Here is a 21,974-nt window from a genome sequence, read left to right on the forward strand (position 1 = left end):
ATGTTCCTCTGGGGTGTCCTGGTTTATTTTCTTGTCAACTCGACACAAAGTAGGGTCATGTGGGAAGAGGAGCCTCAGTTGAAAAGAGGCCTTCATTAGAGAAGCCTGTGGGCAAGTTTATAGTGCATTTCCTTGATTAGTGATTGATCTAGTTGGGCCTAGCCCATTGTGTGGGTGGTGCCAGCCCATTGTCAGCGGGGCCATCTCTGGGCTTGTGGTCCTGGGTTCTACAAGAAAGCAGGCTGGGCAAGCCATGAGGAGCAAGCCAGTAAGCAGCATCCCTCCGTGGTTTCTGCTTCACTTCCTGCCTCCAAGTTCCTGCCTTGAGTTCTGGCCCTGACTTGCTTTGGTGTTTGTGCTACTTTGAATACGCTTGGCCCAGGGAGTGGCACTTTTAGGTGTGACCTTGTTGGAGGTGTGGCCTTGTTAGAGTAGGTGTGGCCTTGTTGGAGGAGGTGTGGTCTTATTGGAGTAGGTGTGTCACTGTGCCTATGGGCTGTAAGACCCTCATCCTAGCTGCCTGGAGGTCAGTCTTCTTCTAGTGGCCTTCAGATCAAGATGTAGAACTCTCAGCTCCTCCTGCACCATGTCTGCCTGGATGCTGCCATGTTTCCCACCTTGATGCTAATGGACTGAACCTCTGAACCTGTAAGCCAGCCCCAATTAAATGTTGTCTTTTATAAGAGTTGCCTTGGTCATGGTGTCTGTTCGCAGCAATGGGGACCCTAACTAAGACAGTGACAAACTGTGATGTAGAACTGTAACCTGAAATAACCTTCTCCTCACTAAGTTGATGCTGCTTCTGGTGTTGATCAAGGCAACAGAGACCCTGATTCTGACAGCAGTGAGCAGCAGATAGGTGAACTGTTTGCCCTATGCAATGAGTCAGGACTTTTCTGTAGGCATCTTGTATTTCTTTAGTCCCCAATATCTGGGGAACTGAGAGTCTCAGTGGATTTCAGGGAAGCTCTGTGAGAGAAGAAAGACAGGAGGGGAAGGAGGGAGGTGGCGAACAGGGAAAAGGAAAGGGTAGAACCCCTGGCTTACAAGTCTGCCTCCAGGTCCTCAGTGTGACATGGTCCTGTAGTGTGGTGTACCGTCGTTCCCAGAGGACGGCCCTACTCTAGAGATTGTGGACACATGGAGACTGTGACCAAGCTGGCAGACATCAGGTTCTAGTCCTGGCATAAGCACACCAGGCTGCATGCCCTGTGTCTTCCCAAGCTCCCTTCCTCAGGAAGTCATTGCTCTGAGCAAAACCCTCACCTCTCCTAAGCTACTACAAGGCTCTTATCTCGCTTTCTAGAGCATCCCTCTTGGTCTTTGTGCATCGCCTCCCCAGATTCTCCTCTCGTGGGTCTGCTCTGCATCCTCCCTCGTGAGCCGGAGCCACCCACCCCACTGGTCACCTGCTGCCAGAGGCTTTTAGGTCCCAGCAGAGTGGGGCACATAACATGGAGAAAATGGTATCCAAAGGCAAGAAAAACACGAAGTCATAAGGAGACGTCTGGCATGGAACAGGCTTATCAATCAAACAGATGGATAGATGAATGAATTAAAGGACAGAGTTGTATCACAGCAACAAGAAAGTAACAAACACAGACACAGACCAGACAAGTCACTTCCCTAGGATGCCACACTGGTCTCTTTCTGTGATGGTTTATGCCCTGCCCAGGGTGTGGCACTATTAGAAGGTGTGGGGCCCTGTTGGAGTAGGTGTGGCCCTGTTGGAGTAGGTGTGGCCCTGTTGGAGTAGGTGTGGCCCTGTTGGAGTAGGTGTGGCCATGTTGGAGTAGGTGTGGTCCTGTTGGAGTAGGTGTGGCCCTGTTGGAGTAGGTGTGTCACTGTGGCTTTAAGGCTCTCATCCTAGTTGCCTGGAAGTCAGTCTTCTCCTAGCAGCCTGCAGAGGAAGATGTAGAACTCTCAGCTCCTCCTGTACTATGCCTGCCTGGATGCTACCATGCTCCCACCTTAATGATAATGTACTGAACCTCTGAACCTGTAAGCCAGTCCCAATGTAATGCTGTCCTTCTAAGAGTTGCCTTGGTCGTGGTGTCTGTTCACAGCAGTAAAACCCTGACTAAGACACTTTCCAACCCATTCATGTCCAGCAAGTCAGGTCCCACACTTCATAGGTGACAGGGACAGTGTCCCTCTTCTTTCAATCTGAACAAACCAGCGACCCCCAGCAAATACAGCCTGAGACTTGTAAAGAAGACAGAGGTTGGCAGAGCACAGCCCCACCTCTGACTGGGCCACCACCCACTTACCTTTCTGTGTCACTGTCACTTGACCCCACCTCTTCCAAGGCTGCCTGCAGGTCTGCGATGCGTCGGATGGACGTCTCCAGGTCTGTCTGCAGTGTTTGCCTCACAGTTGCCAGCTCCTCCACATACTTCTCCTGCAGGCAGAGACCATAGAACCTATTGGTACTCTAGAGTTCTGGGGTGGGGTGGGGGAGGGGACAGCCTGAGCAGAGCCCATTGCTCTGTGATGTAAGCAAATCCTTCCCAGGCCTTCACTGCAGATGAGGGGAGTATGAAGCCCTGGGTGTCCCAGGCAGGCATGACTTGTTCTACATAGGAGGGAATAAACTCTAGAGGGCCCTGATGGTGTGTCCCAGGAATACAAAACTGGGTCATCCATATGTGTTTTTAGGAGACCAGAGCCATGCTTGGGTTTACCCTACCACCTTGCTGAATGCAAAACCATCTTAAGTTGATCAATAAATGGGATGGATGTAGTACAGAAGGTTTGGGGCAACACAGAGCAGGCTATGTTCCAGGCTATGCCTGCCTACACACTGCAACATTCCACACCATGACCACCCTAGACCCACCCTCTGAAACTGTAAGCAATGCTTCCTTGTGTAAGAGTCACCTTGGTCATGGTGTACACAAATAGAACTGAACCTAAGAACTATACAAAGTGGGATGGCCCGGTGGGGCCCCCTGCATAATGACAGACCTGTCAGGCAGTTATGGGGCATTTTTTGTGGCCAGCACTATTCATGTGACCAAAGCCTCCCTCACTGACCTGGCAGGGGAGTCATGAAAACCAATCCTGCTTCAGAGCTGAGCAACGGAGACCTTCAAGAGAAAGGACTTAGTACAGGTGCTAGAACTTAGTACTCTTGATTGTCTTTGTGGTACTCATCCACTGAGATCAGTATTCATCCACTGAGATCAATACTCTCTGGTAGTGCCATGACTCAATTCTGTCCTGACTCTTTGGGAAATATCTGATGTCCACGAAGCATCTGTTTTTTTCAGTTTATCCCTTAACACAAAGCTTGCTGATGGAAGGTGAGTCGGCCCCCTGGGGACTTCAGATTTAGTCTGGAGAAAGTTGGTGACCACACCTTGGGGTATACTGTGACATGTCAGGTCAAGGCCATATACTGTTATATCCCACAATGCACCAGATACCTCGAGTTAGGGAATCGTCTGGCTACATTCAGAATCTCTCTTTAGGAAATTAATTTCACAGGATGGATCAGAAGGCAAAACAGGGCCCTGAACATGCGTTTGCTCGGGGCAGTGCAGCCAAAGAAATGAGAGTCTGAAAGCCAGAAGCTATACCCAGCTTTGGGGATGGTTACGGAGATCACAGAACATCTCTTTGATGTCATTAGACAGTTGTTAACAGAAGCAAGGGCTGTGGCAATGTGGGCAGCATCCACGAACACTGTGGAGCAAACAGAACCATCAAGAAGACTGTGACCTGGAATCCATAGCAACCACACACCTCATACCACACACACACACACACACACATACACACACACACACATACACACATACACATACATACACACCTCACACAGCATACACACGCAGCACACCACACCACACAACACACACACATACACACACCTCACGCAGCATACTCACACACTATACCACACAACACACACACCACAGCACACACACAAGCCACCATGTACACCACACACACAGATACACACACTCTACATACAAACTTCCATGTACACTAAATATACACATATACTACATACAAAATACCACATATACTACACACACATACACACTACATATAAAACACATGTACTACATACACACTACATACAAAGCAGCACATATACACAATACACTCTATATAAAACTACCATGTACACTAAACACACACTACATACAAAACACCACATACACTACACACATATATACACTACATATAAAACACCACATGTACTACATACACACTACATACAAAGCACCACATACACTACACTACACACACACACACACACACACACACACACACACAATTTTTGAGTGGGACTTGGAGTCTCAGTTATGTTATAGGTGGAGAGATTTTTTTTAAAACCTGATCTGATCATGTGATTACAGTCAGGTCTGAGTAAACTCCCAGACCTTCTGATAACTCCAGCAGCCGAGTGACCACAGACAGATTTCCAGGCCTCTCTGAAGAAATTGGGGATAGTCACATCACTGGAGGCTGCAGAGCCAAGACTTGACCCCAATCTATGGGGCTGGCTATGCTCAAACCATGAATCCAGCAAGGACTACGGCTGTTTCCCATCACAGGAACGGATGGACATCCCTCCAAGGACCGGCCTCCCCTTTCTCACTGAGTTAGAACCTAAGTCTTCCTGACAGGATTGAGTACTGCAGGAGGTGTGGCCCAACAAAGCCAGGCCAGGGCTTCACAGAGACGAAAGGGAGGAACAATGTGGCCAGAAGCAGGCATGTGTGGGCAAGGCTGGCATGAGCAGGGCCAGTTTACCCTTCAGCTGAGGCCACCAGCCATGGAATGTTAACCTCAGGACAGGCAAGTGAGGGACAAGCTGGGGCCCAGCCTTGGGCCCCAGCCAGCAGCCAGACAAGGGCATCATCAGGTCAGTGGAGGGGGCTGTGATGTAAAGGTCACCAGCATGTCAGTTCAGACACAGCTGGGGAAGTAGCTGGGGCTGAATCCCAGAAGCTCTGGAGCACTGTGGGAGCACCACTCCTTCCCAGGCTCAGGCAGAGCACTGCAGGAGCATCCCTCCTTCCCAGGCTCAGGCAGAGCACCATGGGAGCATCACTCCTTCCCAGGCTCAGGCACTGTGGGAGCATTATGCCTTTCCAGGCTCAGGTAGAGCACTGTGGGAGCACAACTCTTTCCAAGATGGAGACAGAGCACTATGGGAGCACCACTCCTTCCCAGGCTTAGCCAGAGCACTGTGGGAGCATCACTCCTTCCCAGGCTTAGGCAGAGCACTGTGGGAGCAGCATCCCTTCCCAGGCTCAGAGAGAATATTGTGGGAGCACCACTCCTTCCAAGGTTGAGACAGAGCACTGTGGGAGCATCACTCCTTCCCAGGCTCAGACAAAGCACTGTGGGAGCACCATCCCTTCCCAGGCTCAGGCACTGTGGAAGCACCACTCCTTCCCAGGTTCAGAGAGAACATTGTGGGAGCACCACTCCTTCCAAGATTGAGACAGAGCACTATGGGAGCACCACTCCTTCCCAGGCTCAGGCAGAGCACTGTGGGAACACCACCCCTTCCCAGGCTGAGACAGAGCACTGTGGGAGCACCACTCCTTCCCAGGCTGAGACAGAGCACTGTGGAAGCATCACTCCTTCCCAGGCTCAGATGGAGCACTATGGGAGCATCACTCCTTCCCAGGCTCAGATGGAGCACTGTGGGAACACCACCCCATTCCCAGGCTGAGACAGAGCACTGTGGGAGCAGAACTCAACAGTTGAGCAGGAGAGTGGGACGTGAGCTGAGGTAAATCTGTAACCTCATGGGTTCTGGAGTCGGCAGCTTCACAGAGGTGGATCTCAGTGATGTGGCTCGGAGGCTGTGTGACCTTCAGCAAGTCACATAGCTGATCTGCCTTCCTGTCAATCTCACTGTGAAGCAGAGCAGCAGGTAAAGGGGTTAACGTGCTGGTGGGAGGAGGGATGATCAACCATTGGTGGCATTGCTCACTTCACATTCCCAGAAGAGGAACCTCTGCCAGGGCAACATTGTTTCTCTTTCACTGGGGAGGCCAAACCCAGAACAAGAAGTTTGGAACATGGAAATCTGTCCAACTGTCCAAAGCTAATAATGGGCTACCTAGGCGGAGCAGGAAGACCTGAAGACTAGCTGGCCATGCTCTGTATCAAGGACTTCCGATGCCCATCCATCCTTTATCTGCTGCTTGTGGGCAACAGACTCAGAGGGAGCACAGCAGATCAATGGAGCACTCTGGAGCCTGGGAGTACTCCAGAGCAAGGGAGCTGCATAGCCAGAAATCAACAGTCAGCAGAGCTGAGCTTTCCTGCTTCAGCTTGGGAACTTGGGGGAGTCGGCCGACTATGAAGACCAAGACATCAGTCTCAGCACTGCAGAGCCCAGCAGCTAGCCCAAGGCAGACAAAACGAGGCCCCTCACCCCATCACAACCTAGAGAAGACACACAGAATGAAGGGACCAATCAGAGGCACCTTGCTCAAGCTGGGGACCCCCTGCCTCCTTATGTCTTCGAGGGACAGATGCCCAGTTGGCGTGGTGATCACATCCGGGCACACTGAAGGTTGTCTCAGCCACCCCTCAAGAGCACAGCTCTGTTCTGAGGCTCTGTATGAGCTTAGGATCCTCTACAGTTAGCAAGGAGCATGGAGAGGCTCAGTGGTGGAATACCAGTCTGATATAAGCCTGTTTGGGTAGTTAGATATATGCATGGCAGAAAACCCCACAGGAGCCCACCCAATCCCCAGACAGATCTACAGCTGTGAGGCAGGGAAAGAAACAGGGACAGAAATGGCTTCTATATGTGCCAGTGCCTACGACATACTCCTCTTGTCCAATCACCCATCTTTGCATTTAAGTCACATTACTGAGCACCTACTGCGTGCCAGTTTCCCCAGAGCTAACACCACTGTCACGGGACCTAACCCACCTGCCCTGCTGATGTCTGGCCCATGGAAGGCAGGTGCATACTTAGGGTGGAGAGAGTCAGTGTTACTATGTAACTGTTGGTGGCAAAGGAAAGGGCAGGATCTGATGCACACAGGATGCCGGCCCATCATGTTTACCAAGATAAAGGCAACACTAGGCAATGTGAGCTCCTGGCCCTGCATCACTCACAGGAATTGGGAGCTCTCCCCGGGGCACCCCATGCACAGTTGCTGTGTGGGAAGCAGTTCAGATGATAATGAATGCCGGCAATTAAGATGGGCTCTGCTCGTGACATTCAATTAGAGGCTAATACCAAAGCTGTTGTTTGTTGCTTGTTTCTTTACCCAGAGTGCCCTGCTCCCCAGAGAGACCTTCATCTGCCTGAGATGCATGGGGAGCTCTTCCCTCAGGCTCCGTGCCCCCGAGGAGGCCTCTCAAGGTTCAGTTCACCTCAACTGGGTTTGCCTGACAGAACGGATCTCACAACATCCTTGAAATTCAACCATCTTGCCATTTTCTGGTACAGTGATAAGGACAGACAGAAGCTTCCTGCTCAGTAGGATGTGTGTGTTCAAGTGAATAGGTGATACCCACGGAGCCAGTGCCAGTGGCTTGCCTAGTAAATACAAGCAGACATTTATTGATTACATGTGTAATCAGCAACTGGCAAATCTTTTTTTTTTTTTTTTTAAATTAAACTCTGTAACCCAGGCTGGCCTTGAAATTTTCATCTTCCTGCTAGGTTTATAGGCTTCACCATGATCGCACCCAGCGCCTGTTCTAATCCAAAATCCAAATGACTCTGAATGTCACACAGACAGGAGGATTTCAAAACAGCCCTGAAACAATCTGAAATGCATGCATGCACGCACATACTGTGTATGTGTGTATGTATATGTGTGTGTATATGTATATATATATGTATATATGTGTGTATGTATATGTATATATATATGCATATATGTGTATATATGTATGTATATATGTATGTATGTGTGTATATGTGTACGTATGTGTGTATATGTGTACATATATATATATATATATATATATATATATATATATATATATATATATATATATCTCACATGCTTGAAACATACCTGAACGTACAATGACTACTGCTGAGTTCATTCCTAAAGTCCTTATTCAGACTGGTGTTCTGCTGAATGGTTGAAATCTCTTATCTCGCTTACTATTAATTAAGATCCCTTAGATCCAAGCACTGAGGAAACAGAACATCATGTTATATAGTAAATTACTGGCTGTGACTCTTCTCCCTGGCATGAGCTAGCAAAACATGCACATGTTTTCTCTTTGTGATTTTCCAGATTCCCTGCAGAAACTATGAATCATGAGAAACTTGGAAAATGGATTTCATTTCTCTGGTCCATTGCAATGGAATCCCCCTCTACCTGACCTGGAGCTGGCTATCAGCAGGAAGGAAGGCCGGGGAACATGCAGTCGCTGTTCCACGAGGCCCTTCTCTTATCCATCCTGAAAACTCTCTATTTCATTCTATTTTTATGGTGCAATAACAGAGGCAGAGAGACTCATCGAAGATCTGATTTTAGCTCACTTTCTGTTGCTATAATGGAACACCCGAGGCTGGGTGATTTACATAGGGAAGAGCTTCCCTTTGGCACATGGCTCTGCCACTCCAAGGGCACAGCACCCCAAGTGTGTGGCTTCTGCCAAAGGCCACATGCACCTGACTGAGAGTGAGAAATCAGAAAACGACTTTTGTTCTCACAGACACACGGGACCTACCCCTCAGGCTCCTTGCCCCTGAGGTGGCCTCTCAAGGTTCAGCTCGCCTGCACCAGGGTTTGCTCCACAGAACAGATCTCACAACAGCCTTGGAAGTTCGTCCGTTCTGCTTTCTGACTCAAGAAGGAAAGACAGAAGCTTCACCATCAGTGAGCTCAAGGAGGTGCCAGAGTCCATTTTAGAAAGCCACTCTGGAGGCTGGTCCTCTGAGAGAAAGAACTCGTTTGTGTGTGTGTGTGTGTGTGTGTGTGTGTGTGTGTGTGTGAAACATAACTCCCTGACCATTTGTATACTCTGGAGACAAACACTGGTCTTGCTGGGAACAATCAGATTCAAACCCTCGAAGGTCCCAAAGGCACGCCAGAAGAGTCAGGGAGCCAGGTGTGACAGCACACACACCTCTTAATGCTTGGCACTCAGGAGACAGAGGCAGGCAGATATCTCTGAGTTCCAGGCCATCCTGTTTTAACATAGAGATCTCCAGGGCACCTAGGGCTACAAAGAAATCTTGTCTCAACAAAAACACCAACAAGAAGAAAGTAGCAGAAAGATACGTTTACAGGGCCAGTACACATCTAACCCTTCCTCCTCAGCCTTGCCTCAGCTGGGTCATTGCACAAACTCAAGCAACCAGGGGTCCAAGGGCCTTCTCCTCACCACTCAGGCGAGTGTCTCAGCCCCAGACTGCCCTGAGCTGCTGTGCCTGTCAGTGACAATCAGAAAGCCAGACCTTATCGTGCCTTAAGTGATGGCAATCTTCCCAGAAGTGCCCCCTGTGTCCTCAAAGAATACGACTAGACATATGGTCCCTGATAGGATTTCAGTGTGAAGTGTCACTCCCGTGCTGTGGGGTGGGTGTTTGGAGAATCAGTAGACACTTTAGGAGGTGGCCTAGCTGGAGGAAGTCAGTCACTGGGAATGTGTCCTCAGGCGCCGTCTCTTGCCCTGTCCACTTCCTGTCTCTCTTCCTGATCACCGACTACCGTAAGGTAAGCAACCTTGCTCTGCCATGAACTCTTACCGCCGTGCCCCTCTGCCCATCACAGAGCACATCCTGGATACTGTATGGGGTCCAACGGCAACAAGAATGCATTTAAATCCAAGGCCACATACGCTGTAAACAGCAGAGAGCGTCCTCAGAGAGCCCAAGGGTCTGGGTCCATGGAAGAACAAATGTTTAGGACTGGGAGGTGGGAGGGGAGAAATATACACAAGATTTTCTTTTTCTTTGGGCAACAAACTAGTGTGTGCTGGTCAGTTTTTTTATTTGTTTTGGTTTGTTTTCGTTTTTGTCAATGTGACTCTAGTGGCTTAAATAGGTTTGGCCCCCACAGACTCATGTGTTTGAATGCTTGGCCCACAGGGAAAGACACTACTAGGAGATGTGTCCTTGGTAGAATAGGTGTGGCCTTGTTGAAGTAAATGTGTCACTGTGGGGGTGGCCTTTGAAGGCTTCTAGTGCTCAAGCTCTGTACAGTGTGGAAGGGACAATCTCTCTCCAGGCTGCCTTCCCATCAAGATGTAGAACTCTTAACTCCTTCAGCACCATGTCTGCCTGGATGCTGCCACGTTTCCCACCATCACGATAATGGACTGAACCTCTGAAACTGTAAGCCAGCCCCAGTTAAATGCTGTCCTTTGTAAGAGTTGCAATGGTCATGGTGTCTTTTCACAGCAATAGAAACCCTAAGACATTGACCCAAAACTCGGTGATATGGGATGAGAAAATCTCAAATGACAAATTGCTTCCATCAGACTGGCATGTGTGTGTGTGTGTGTGTGTGTTTGTGGGGAGGGGGGTCTTGATAAATGATTGATGTGAAAAGGCTCCACCCACTGAGGACAGTACCAACCCTGGGTGATCTGATTAATGTAAGAAAGAACCCTGATTATAACAGAAGGCAGGCTGAGCAAGCCATGGGGAATAAGCCAGTAACCAGCAACCTCCATGGCTTACCCCGGCTCCCCTCAGTGATGAACTGTGATTTGAAATATGTAAGCCAAATGAACTCTTTCCTCCCCAAGTTCCTTTTGGTCATGGTGTTTCATCACAGCAGTAGAAATTAAACCTTTCTACTTTGGTACCAAGCTTGTGAGGTATTGCTAGGACAGACATGGCCCTGTTGCTTGGGGGAGGATTGTAAAATCATTTGGAACTTTGGACGGGAAAAACCATAGAGTGCCCAAAGCTTCATGAACTGTTCTGTGGGAGCTTGCAAGATAATCTCAGGGAGGTGAAGAGGATGAAGGACTGGCTGGCTTACAATGTCTGAGAAGTAAAGACTCTGTCATGCCTGTATAAGTGATGCTTTGAGTTAAGAATCTACAATTTCTGGTCATCCTGGAGTTGACGAATCCGCTGCAATTAAGAAGCGACAAGCACTACTGACGTGAAACCTTTGCTCTAGGTTGATTAGCTGGACCTGGGCTGAGATTCTTCGGGGAAGTGGTTCCTCACATCTGTGGTTCAGGAAGGCCAAAACAGTCTAGCAAGCTGGCAGCTAATATGTAGGACTCTCCCACCTGGCAATGATTTTGGAAACATGGGAGCTTCAAGATCGAGGGGATCATGGAGAGAAGCTGGGGCTCAACAGGGTGTGTCGGGGTCAGAGTTCCTGAAAAGACCGGAAGCCATTGGTGAAAAAGTAGCTTCTGTTGGAGTAGAGACTCCAGCGTATTGGAGATGCTAGGGTTGCATTTCAACCTCCCAGGACAGGCAGGAGTTGGGGGGGGGGAGAGAGTAGAGCAGATCTGAGTCCAAGAAATAAGCTGTGTGTGCTGTGAGTGGCCTGACTGGAGAGAGGAGACTACCAAAGCCCCTTGCAGCCCACAAAATCATGTTGGACACAGTTATTTATACCGTTGAAGATTGGCTTTGCTTTGATCTGCGCATGGCTGTTTCCTGGTTTTTCCCTCCTTGGACTAAGGAAGTATGCAATTCGTTTTTGATTTTACAAAGAGGCTACAATCAAGTGACTTTGGATTTCTAAAGCGACCTTGAATTTTAAAAAGTGTAGAACAATTTAGTCTGTGGAACTTTTAAGGGTGCACTATGTTTTACATCGTGACTTTTCTGGGGATATTTGGGGACAAGTAAGAAAAGAAAGGTTATGGTTTAATAGTGGTGGATTTGTGTGTCAATATGACAAGGAATCAATTGTACCGGATAGTTTTTAATCGACTTGACACAATGGAGCAGTGCCTGGCAGAGGGAACTTCAACTGAAGACCTGCCTCAGACAGGCCCAGAGGCAAGGCTGTGGGAGGAGTTTTCTTGGTTAATGAGTGATTTGGAGGCCCCAGCGGAATGTGAACAGTGCCACTCCTAAGCAGGTGGTTGTGGGTTGCATTTTTAAAAAGCATGTTGGGCAAGCCACAGAGAGCAAGCCAGGAAGCCACCTTTCTCCATGGCCTCTGCATGAATTTATGTCTCAAGTTTTTGTCCTTATGACCCTCAGTGATTGGGATGTGTAGGAAATAAGCCCTTTCCTCCTCAGGATGCTCTGGCCACAGTGTTTGTTACAGCAGCAGAAGGCAGAGTAGGGTGGATCAGACGGATCAGGGCCAAGATAGATGTTTAACAAACATCCACGTATGATTAAGTCTATCTTTATTTTAAGATTAATTTAACAGTGGTGAAAAGGAGCTGAGGTTCTTAGGGTGGTGGTCAATTTATATCAATTTATTACAAGTTTTAGATTCCTACATAAAATTGATGAGCTTTTCAGTCGCTGTTGAAGAGAATAATTAAGATGGAAGCCACAAATAACAATAAATAATCTCTCTTTGTCTTCCCAGCTGTTTGTCACAGTGATGGAAAGTCTAAATGGCAGGAGTTAGGGGAATGGCTCAATGGCAAAGCAGTCACAGAATAAATCTGATGAGCCAAGTTAGTGCCCAGAGCCCACGAAGGACCTGATGCAAGATTATAAACTCTGGTTATCCCCATACTCCTAGGGGAAGACAGGAGAAGGCCAGGAAGTTCATAGGCCAGCTAGCCTGGTATATGCCTAAAAGCAAAGCTGAAGGTAAGGGCCGACACCCTAAGTCTTCTTAGGTTTCCCACACATGTGGAAGGCATGTGCACACATGAGCTCATACACATAGAGAGTCCCTAAGTATCACGTGTGATCCTTTGACTCCATGGCAATGAAAACCAACACATACTTCAACATGAACGGTGTGCTTTGGGTTTTGAGCCTAGATCTTTCACCGGGCTAGTGGTTCTTAGAGCCAGCCTTCCTCATTGCACTGCAGTTAGTCTCAGAATCAGGAAGGGGATCTGTGGTGGGCAGAGTGAGACCCGGCCTGCTTACAGTAGTCTTTGCTCTAGACTATACAAACCCTGCCCCTGCACGGGAACCCTGTCCCTCTGTGGGAACTCTGTCTCTTCGTGGGAACCCTGACCCTCTGTGGGAACTATGTCAGTGGGTCACTGTGTCAGTGGATACCTGTTTCTCACCACCCCTTCCTGGTGACATTGTCACTTCTTGCTCTTTGACAGACGCTTCTTGCAAGGAAAAACATAATAAAGGAGTACCAAGTGGTACCCCCTTGCACATCTAACTGGCCCAGTTCTTTCTAGTAAGGGTGCAGTAGCACAAAGGCCACAGGCATCAAGTAGGCAGGACCTCATTTTCCAGAAACGAGTCAAAAAATACATTCCCTCTTGAAGGTGAAAGGATTTCAGTGCTCACACTGAGGGAACTGGTGAATCAGAGAAATAGAAACCACAGCATGTCACTCAGTCCCAGGAACCTAATCCTGAGAACTGAATAAGCGAATAGAATAGGGAATCAGTTTCCCCGGTGATGGGAAAGTTGAAGCCAGAAGAGGCTGCCGCTTCATCTAGATGCTCCTTTACAAGGTCAAAGCCCTTTACAGATAGCATAGGATCCCCAGGTAGGGTCGGAGAAAGCAGTCCAGAGGGTCTGTAGGGGACAATTGTCACCACATTGAGGGACACCAAGGTTGGGGTGAAACAGACCAGAGCGAAGAGCAGCTGGTTGAAGCCAAAGCAGCAGCAAGCAGGAAGGCACAGCCAGGGCTGAAGGAAAAGCCCAGACAGGGAGCCTTCCAGTCAAGGTGAGGCTCCAACAGTGTCCCCTGTTGGAAGCCGGCTTTAAGAGGAACCCCTAAGGAGATATCAAATTAAAAGATGTGACATCTGCCAAGAGTGCCCAAGGCAAAACCTCCCTCTCTGGTCCTTTCCCTCCCCAACCCTACTCCATTGCCCCCAGCTGCTCCCTGTAGGGGACAGCTGAGCTGAGGAAGGTTGTATTGGATCTGAAGGCAGCAGGGTGGGGGTGGGGGGCAGCAGCGGAGTGGTTAGCGCTCAGGATTGCTGGGGCTTCGTTATTTAAGATGCAATCGATGTTTCTGGCTTATAAATATCTATCACGCCATCTGCCCAGAGCTGTACGCTCTCTCATCTGTAAATTTTGAGGAAAAGGCACTAAGATTGCCAAAATCTCTGCTTTCCGGCAGCACACAACCGAGTGAAGAATTACAGATCTGTATTGTGTATCGGTTATTTACTGTCATGTAACAAATTACTTCGGCGCCCAACGTTTGAGGGCAGTGAATATTTACTGTCCCGCATGGTTTTAATCGTGTGAAGGCTTGGCTTAGCCGGGTGGTTCTGGTTCAGTGTCTTCATAGGTCCAATTAAGGTCCTCCAGTGCTACCCCATGCATACAAAGGACCTAGCAGATGTGACAAGGACCTAAGTCCTGGCTAGTTTTGTGTGTCAACTTGATACAAGCTGGAGTTATCACAGAGAAATGAACCTCCCTCAAGGAAGTGCCTCCATGAGATCCAGCTGTAAGGCATTTTCTCAATTAGTGATCAAGGGTCGGAGGACCCTTGGTGAGTGGAGCAAGCCCATTGTGGGTGGGGCCGTCCCTGGGGCTGGTAGTCTTGGGTTCTATAAGAGAGCAAGCTGAGCAAGCCAGGGGAAGCAAGTCAGTAAGCAGCACCCCTCCATGGCCTCTGCATCAGCTCCTGCTCCCTGACCTGCTTGAGTTCCAGTCCTGACTTCCTTTGGTGATGAACAGCAATGTGGAAATGTAAGCTGAAAAAACCCTTTCCTCCCCAACTTGCTTCTTGGTCATGATGTTTTGTCCAAGAATAGAAAACCCAACTATGACAGATGCCCACTTAGTTCTTAACAGGGGCCACTAAGCTAACACAGACTCATAATTAATCCAACAAGATGACAAGCCTGGTGTTATCACAGGATAGGGAATGCATCCCAGGAGTCATACAGAGGGGGACAGAGAACACACTACACAGAAGCTAAGCTCTGGAGGGACAATATCTGCCAACCAGGGGATACTGAGTCACCAGCATCTGACTAGGTGGTACACATCCGTCATATCAGCACAGGGAAACTAAGACAAGATTATAGTTTGAAACCAGCCTAGGCCAAATGCAACATTGTCCCAAAGCAACAGTACCCAAATTATTCCCAGGGAGTCATCCAGAAGCAAGGGGCCATCCAGAGGGGCCTGTGATACCTTAAGTTTTTGATTCGTGCCCTCTGGGACTTAGGTGGCACCCCTGTGCTGTTGTAAGCCCCTGTGTGGGGGTGCTGTGTTATGTCCCAGCAAATTCAGCACCAGAGGTTCTTTCTGTGTCTCGCTGCTTCAAACGGAACTCACTGGGGACTGTAAAAGGTTAAGAAAGCAAAGTGGCTGCCACCAGAGAGTGCAGATCTGAGTCTGTGTCCCCAGCACTCAGGGTTAGGTCCTGTAATCCCAACACTGGGAGGAGAGAGGCAGGAAGGTCCTGAGGGCTCCTGATCAAGCCAGTCCAGCAAGGAGGGGCACTCCAAATTTAGCAACACTAAAGGGAGGATACTCTACATCAATGTCTGCCTTCTAGACACATGGATGTGCACCTGCACACATGTAGGTATACATGCAAGAACACACAGAGAAAGAGTCAGACAGACAGACAGACAGACAGACAGACAGACAGAAATAAAGTAGAAAAAAGAATAACCTTAAATTTATCCCAAGTCTGTTACTTGGTGATGGTCGCTCTTAATGAGAACGTCATATTTCCATGCCACGTGTGCATATAGACATGTACATGTGTCCCGTGTAGAGCATGCCTACCTGATCCACCCTCAGGTTCTATTAACGGTAACCCAGGGTCCAATACACAGACAGTTTAACAACTTCAGACACGCCTTGCCTCCCTTCCCCTGCCTCATTATCTTCAGCATAATAAAGGGTTGGACACTTGCTCCTGCCTGCAAGCGTTTCCCTTTTCTTCTTCCTCTTCTATTTCAAGCTGATTGTTTCAGAAAAATGCCCCCAGCTGTTGCCTGGAGGCCTTTATAGCTTTGTGGAAAGTTAACGGGCAGGCAACAGGAGTTGTTTGGGAGCTAGGGGATAAAGACCTAACATTCTGAAAGCCAAAGGGAAACTTGTAGATCAAGTTCCCTTCCCCCTCCCCTCCCTCAACCCACACTGCATCCCTCATTGCCATCCCCACCTCATCTCCCACCCCACCCTATCTCCCACTCATCCCTCAAACCCCTCCCCCAACTCCCACAGCATCCCCCATTGCCATCTGTGCTCATCTGTGCACAACAGAGGCTAAAAACAGACCTAGGACTCTGGGTCTTCCTCCGAGTCTTCCTCCAGTCTTTGCTCTTTCTCTCCCAAAGCAACCCCCCACCCCCGGTCTCCCACTGCACTGCTTTAAACCCTGATGGAGTTAGAATCCCAGTCTCCTGCATGTCAGGCGGGCATTCCACCATCTCTTCTTGCACACCCTCTGGTTACAAGGAGATGGGCAAGGATTCTGACGGTGAGGAGGGGTCACCGACTTGATGCCTGGGGTCTCTGATGAGGCGCAATGGGAGGCACATTCCTAAGTCCCTCATGGCACGAGCCAGGCATAGTGGTGTACACCCTGAATCCCAGCCCTTGGGAGGCAGAGACAGGAGGATCATTGTGAGTTCCAGGACATTTGGAGCTAGAAGTGAGCCTGGCTCAGGAAATGAGCAGACATCCTCACAGGGAAGTGGAAGGTGGCAGGGCTGGTTTTGGAGCCTTTGGGGAGGAGTTAAAGAGGGAACTGAATCAGAGTCTGTGATGTTCCTGTGGGACACAGCCTTGGGCCGTGGAGGAAGATTTGGAAATCAGAAACAGCAACAACACCACCTCCTTAAAGTCCCTCTCAGCCTTCCCAGTCCCAAACTCACCCCCTACACACACACAGCCTCAGCCACACATACACACATACACACATACACACACACACACACACACACACACACACACACACACACTGTCCTCTGCTTCACTGATGACAGAAAGAGTGACCAAGGGCAGCTCTGGAGCAGCCTTCCCAACGCCCACACACATCAGGAACTTTTCAAAAGCAGTACCTGGGGCTTCCTGGCCTGGGGTGAACGCCTACCTCCCGGCTCCAGACTTCCCACAGGCAGCCCACCTACACCACCACTTCCCAATGAAAGAAAAAGAAAAAAAAAAAAAAGCTATTTCAATTTTTCAATTTCTGCTCAGTTGCAAATATGACATCCGTACCACCCAATCTTCCTGACAAGAGAATAATTATATCAATATAATTAAGTCTCAAATGCAAAGATTATCTTTAGCACATACACTGGCAAGGCGCGCCCCACATCAGAGACCACTACTGCAGCTAGGGATTCTCCAGCTGCCTCCTGCACGGCTGCTTTCAAATCCGGTCCATGGGCCATCTGTGCACAGTTCCTTCCCCCCCACTGGCCCACACAGTTGCAGAAAGAGAGAAATTAGCATCTCAGACTTCCCCAGTGACCACTGGGTTTCCCAACCCAGAGAATTTTGTCAGGGCTGAGCCTGGGGCTCTGCAGGTGTGCTTGCCTACAGTGCACACAGCCCCTGGTCTGTCCCCGGTGCCATATAAATTGTGTGTGGCATTGCCCACCTGTAGTCTTAACACGCAGGAGGTGAAGGCAAGAGAGTCAGAGGTTCAGGATAATCCTCGACTCGACTGTGGATTGCAGACAACAACCTGACTCCAAATACAGGAGCCATGGAGTCTATAGAATGTCACCCAGGCTGGTGGGACCTGGAAACACGCCCACATCTGTCTGCTTCCCATGCACTGCCAAGTGTGTCTGTCTTTCAGCTCCACAGTGGCCTTCCCTTCGTGAAGAAAGATGTTCAGGGACCCTCAGAAGTACCGTATGCAAAGGAGGCCATGACAGGCCATGTTCCATAGTGACACTTGAGAACCAAATGGACCACATGCGTGACAACAGTACCCGGAAGCTGGTGACTTTGACCCACTGCAGTCTGGTGTGTTCCCCTGTGCACTTGTGCGACACTGGTGTCAGCACACCTGTGCTGCTGGTCATGTAGACACAGCTGTGTGCAGGGCAGGGTGGTAGGCAATGCCAAGTGACGGTGCCACCGGCTTTGCATGTGCTTGGGCCAGGCTCTCAGTCATGACTCCAGTGCACTTCAATTTATAAAAGACAGTGTTCTGCTTTTACGTAAGTTGTAATGACATAACCCTGGGGGTGAGCGGTGACAATCAGCTTATGGGGAAAAGCTTACAATTCCAGGCTATTTATTCCTTATCAGTGTGGAGGAGACGTCAATGTGAGGACTTCATACACATCACATCCAGAGTGGAGAGAGCAAGAGAGCGAGAGAGTGAGAGAGCGAGAGAGCGAGAGAGCGAGAGAGCGAGAGAGCGAGAGAGCGAGAGAGCGAGTGAGCGAGAGAGAGACAGAGAGAGAGAGAGAGAGAGAGAGAGAGATCAATGCATGTACACCCCCTTGCTTATGCACGGCTCCATTGCTATGCTCCAAAGCAGTTCCGGTCCCCCTGTCTAGGGAATGATGCCACCCACAGTGGGCAGGGTCTTTCCACATCATTTAACAAGATAATCTCCCACAGACATGCCCACAGGCCAACCCAGTGTACAATCCCTGTGGTGGTTTAAATATACTTGGCCCAGGGGAAGTGGCAATATGAGGAGGTGTGGCCTTGTTAGAAGAAGTGCATCACTGTGTAGGTGGACTTTGAGGTTTGCTATGCTTAAGCTCCATCCAGTGTGGAAAATGGTCTCTGCCTGGCTTCCTTTGGATCAAGATGTAGAATTCTCAGCTCCCCCAGCACCGTGTCTACCTGGACGCTGCCATGCTTTCTGTTGTGATGATAATGGACTGAACGTCTGAAACTGTAAGCCAGCCCTGATGAAAAGTTTTATGTATAGGAGTTGCCTTGGACATGGCGTCTCTGCACAGCAACAGAACCCTAAGACAATTCCTCGCTGGGACTCTTCCCAGGTGACTCTATGTTGTATCAACTTGACAGCAGCCATGGCTAACTGGTTAACAAGGTTGACACGGAGACAAACTACCAAGCTACACTGACAACAGCCACATCTTCCTTAGGCTCTCTTGATCAAATTGAAGACCGTGTAGAATGACTCCTCCCGCAATGTCATCTAGTCCTCGGGAAGAGCAGTCTTCAAGGGTTGCCCCTAGAAGAAGTGGCCTGATGTACTTCTCAGAAAGCCCCTCCATCAGCGACAGGTGACTGCTTCTGCCTTAACAACTAAAGCCCAAGCCACTTACTCCAAAAAGCCAAAGAAATCTCCCGAATGCTCAAGAGAAGAGGGAGGACATGATCCCTCTCAGGCAGACCGATCCTCATCAATAGTCTTGTATTGTTACATCTGTTCTCCCAGGAGATCAATCAGGGAGGATACAGCAAGTTGCTGCTGGCATTGGCGATCAATTCCAGATCCTAGCTTCCCTGGACTCAGAACAGTCGATGCTGTCTAGCTGAAAAACCAGGTAGAAGTGGTGCGGTGCGTGTGACATACACAGCAAAGAACGCCAGTGAACGGCATGTGGCCGGGTGTGGTAATGACAGAGAATAAGACAATGGTGTCTGGCATGCTGGGTTCCCATCTACTGAAGTGAGAGATGTTCCACAGTGTCAGATGTCACAGCCTCAAAGTCACAGCGCTGACAGTGGACCTTTATTCCCGCTACATTCATTGTAAGAAGTTCACACTCCTGTCCCTCCCTCAGTGTGAGGAGTTCACACTCTCATCCCTCCCTTAGCACAAGGAGTTCACACTCCCACCCCTCCCTCAGTGTGAGGAGTTCACACTCCCACCCCTCCCTCAGTGTGAATTCACACTCCTATCTCTCCCTCAGTGTGAGGGGTTCACAATCCTATCATCCCCTGATTTGAGGGCACCAGGCAGTTTCCAGAAAGGTTCTGTGGAAACTCTTATTTTCTGAAACAAAGGGCACTGAGCTGAAACCTGGAGCATCAACCGGGGACGCCTGGGGACAGACACTACCGCACCGTGGGCAGCTGGGTGAGCTGTGCTGTGCAGCTCACAATGTTAACAGCCTCTCTGGGCTCTACCTATGAAGAGAACACCAGCATCTCTTCCCTCTAGTTTGTGACAAGAAAAATTGTTGGGTCAGCATCACACCCAGAGGACAGCTGAACCCAGATGTGAAGCTGAACCCTGACCCAGCCACTCCTTCCTGCGTGACCTCACCTTCAGGACGGAAAGCCTCTCCCACAGCAAGGAGGCTCTGGAGTAGAGGAACGTGTGGCTGGTACCAGCTACTCCATAATTCACGTTCCTGGACAACCAGTGTCTCTATCACCTAGTTGAAAATACAGAACCGTGGGCTGGGTGTGGTAATACCTCCCTGGGACCCACTTGGTAGGTGAAGGCAAAGGGATTGCAAGTTCCAGGCCAGCGTGGGCTATAGTGAGACTCAGTCTAACAAAACAAAAGAAGACAAAATATCTAAGCAGTGTGGCCATCAGAAGAGTTTCTTTAAAAAAAAAAAAAAAGAGAGAGAGTTTCGTAAAAAAGGCGGAACGTGCCATGCCCCGGCTATGCCCCTGGAACATTCCCTAAGGGACGAAGCGTATCTACAGAGCTATCGAGCCACCTTTCAGCTCGTATTCACCGCTGTACCACCCAGAGTGGCCGATGAGAGAACCAACCAAGCTGTCAATGTGGTTGTTATCCTCAGCGGAGCTTCTCAGCCTCACAGAGTGAAATCGTGTCCTTGCAGGGGTCTGGGTGGAACTAGAGATTGCCCGATAAATAAAGCCAGATGCGGAAAGACAAATATCATGTCTTTTCTCACACGTGTGGCATGATTATATGGTGTGTGTGTGTATGTATATATATGTGTGTATGTGTGTGTATGTGCATGTATGTGTATGTATGTGTGTTGGCATACATACATCAGAAAGCCATAACAAACCCATTATTTTGCATGCTACCTAAACCAAAATGATAACCGAAAAGGGAGATGATGGCTCAGCAGGTAAAGGTGCTTGTTCTGAATTCCGACAAAAACCTGAGTTCGATTCCTGGAACCCCTATGGTAGAAGGAAAGAGACAGGGGACACCCCCTCCCCAATTTTCCTTTGATATGTGTGTGGTGGCATGATCAGACACACACAAAATAATGTGATCATTTGTTTTAAGTTTTTCCTTTTCAAGAAAGGAAGTGTCACTCGCAGGCCCCGCCTCCTCCTGACAGGTCAGGTTTGCTGTAGCCACCCCTCCCCTGCTGACATGATTCCTTCAGTGACACTGAGCAAACGCTGGACCTGCCTTGCATGGACAGGCTTAGGCAGTGAAGACATGGTAGTTGCCAATCTCTTCCCCCTCTGGCCTTGGGCTAGGCAAGGTGCTCTCCCTCAGAGCCTCTCCCTCACACTGTGTAAACAGAGATTAAAAATGTCCTCTTAGCCAAAGGCAAGGCTGCAGCTTTAGTCAGAAGGGCCCTGGAAAGTGTTTTTGCAGTGTCTTTGTCACTGCAGACAGACAGTCTCAGCTGTTCCCAGGCTATTCGCCACTGCCCTTTCTGACGCTTCCTAACCATATCGGGAGGCAGTCGCTCCCTGCATGAAGCTGTTGAAGCTCCCCCTGTACACTTTTGTGATGTTCCTTTTGATAGAGTCTAAAATTATAACAGCCACTTGGCCACTCACGGTCCATTTATCCATTTATTGACTCCACGGGGAAGAAAAACAACGTCTGAGCAGTGTGCGCTCTCTCCTCTCCACATCTCAAGGTGATGGCCAAGCGGTCCGTGCCTCTCACCAGAACAGATTCATCACGGCTGAGGCCTGCTGGCTCCTGCAGCCTGCGAGTTCTGTCCTCCCCGGCACTTGGGAATGCTTGAGTCTGGGGGAGAGCTTGGTGAGGGTCCCCCTTTATTTTTCTTCAATCTGCAGTAAGATCCACCCCACCCCAACT

At 49.3% G+C, this 21,974-nt stretch overlaps 1 protein-coding gene across 2 annotated transcripts in view; it reads right to left on the bottom strand.

Moving 5' to 3' along the window:
• Myo18b (myosin XVIIIB) overlaps nucleotides 1-21,974 on the bottom strand; it is a 209,404-nt gene that overhangs the window by 31,587 nt on the left and 155,843 nt on the right. For both annotated transcript variants that reach the window (XM_029533813.1, XM_029533814.1), the window contains exon 40: nucleotides 2,271-2,401. In XM_029533813.1, coding sequence (XP_029389673.1) covers nucleotides 2,271-2,401 — 131 coding nt within the window. The remainder of the gene's footprint in view (nucleotides 1-2,270; nucleotides 2,402-21,974) is intronic.

Source organism: Mus pahari, chromosome 23 (genome assembly GCF_900095145.1).
Source record: "Mus pahari chromosome 23, PAHARI_EIJ_v1.1, whole genome shotgun sequence".
NCBI classification, from domain to species: domain Eukaryota; kingdom Metazoa; phylum Chordata; class Mammalia; order Rodentia; family Muridae; genus Mus; species Mus pahari.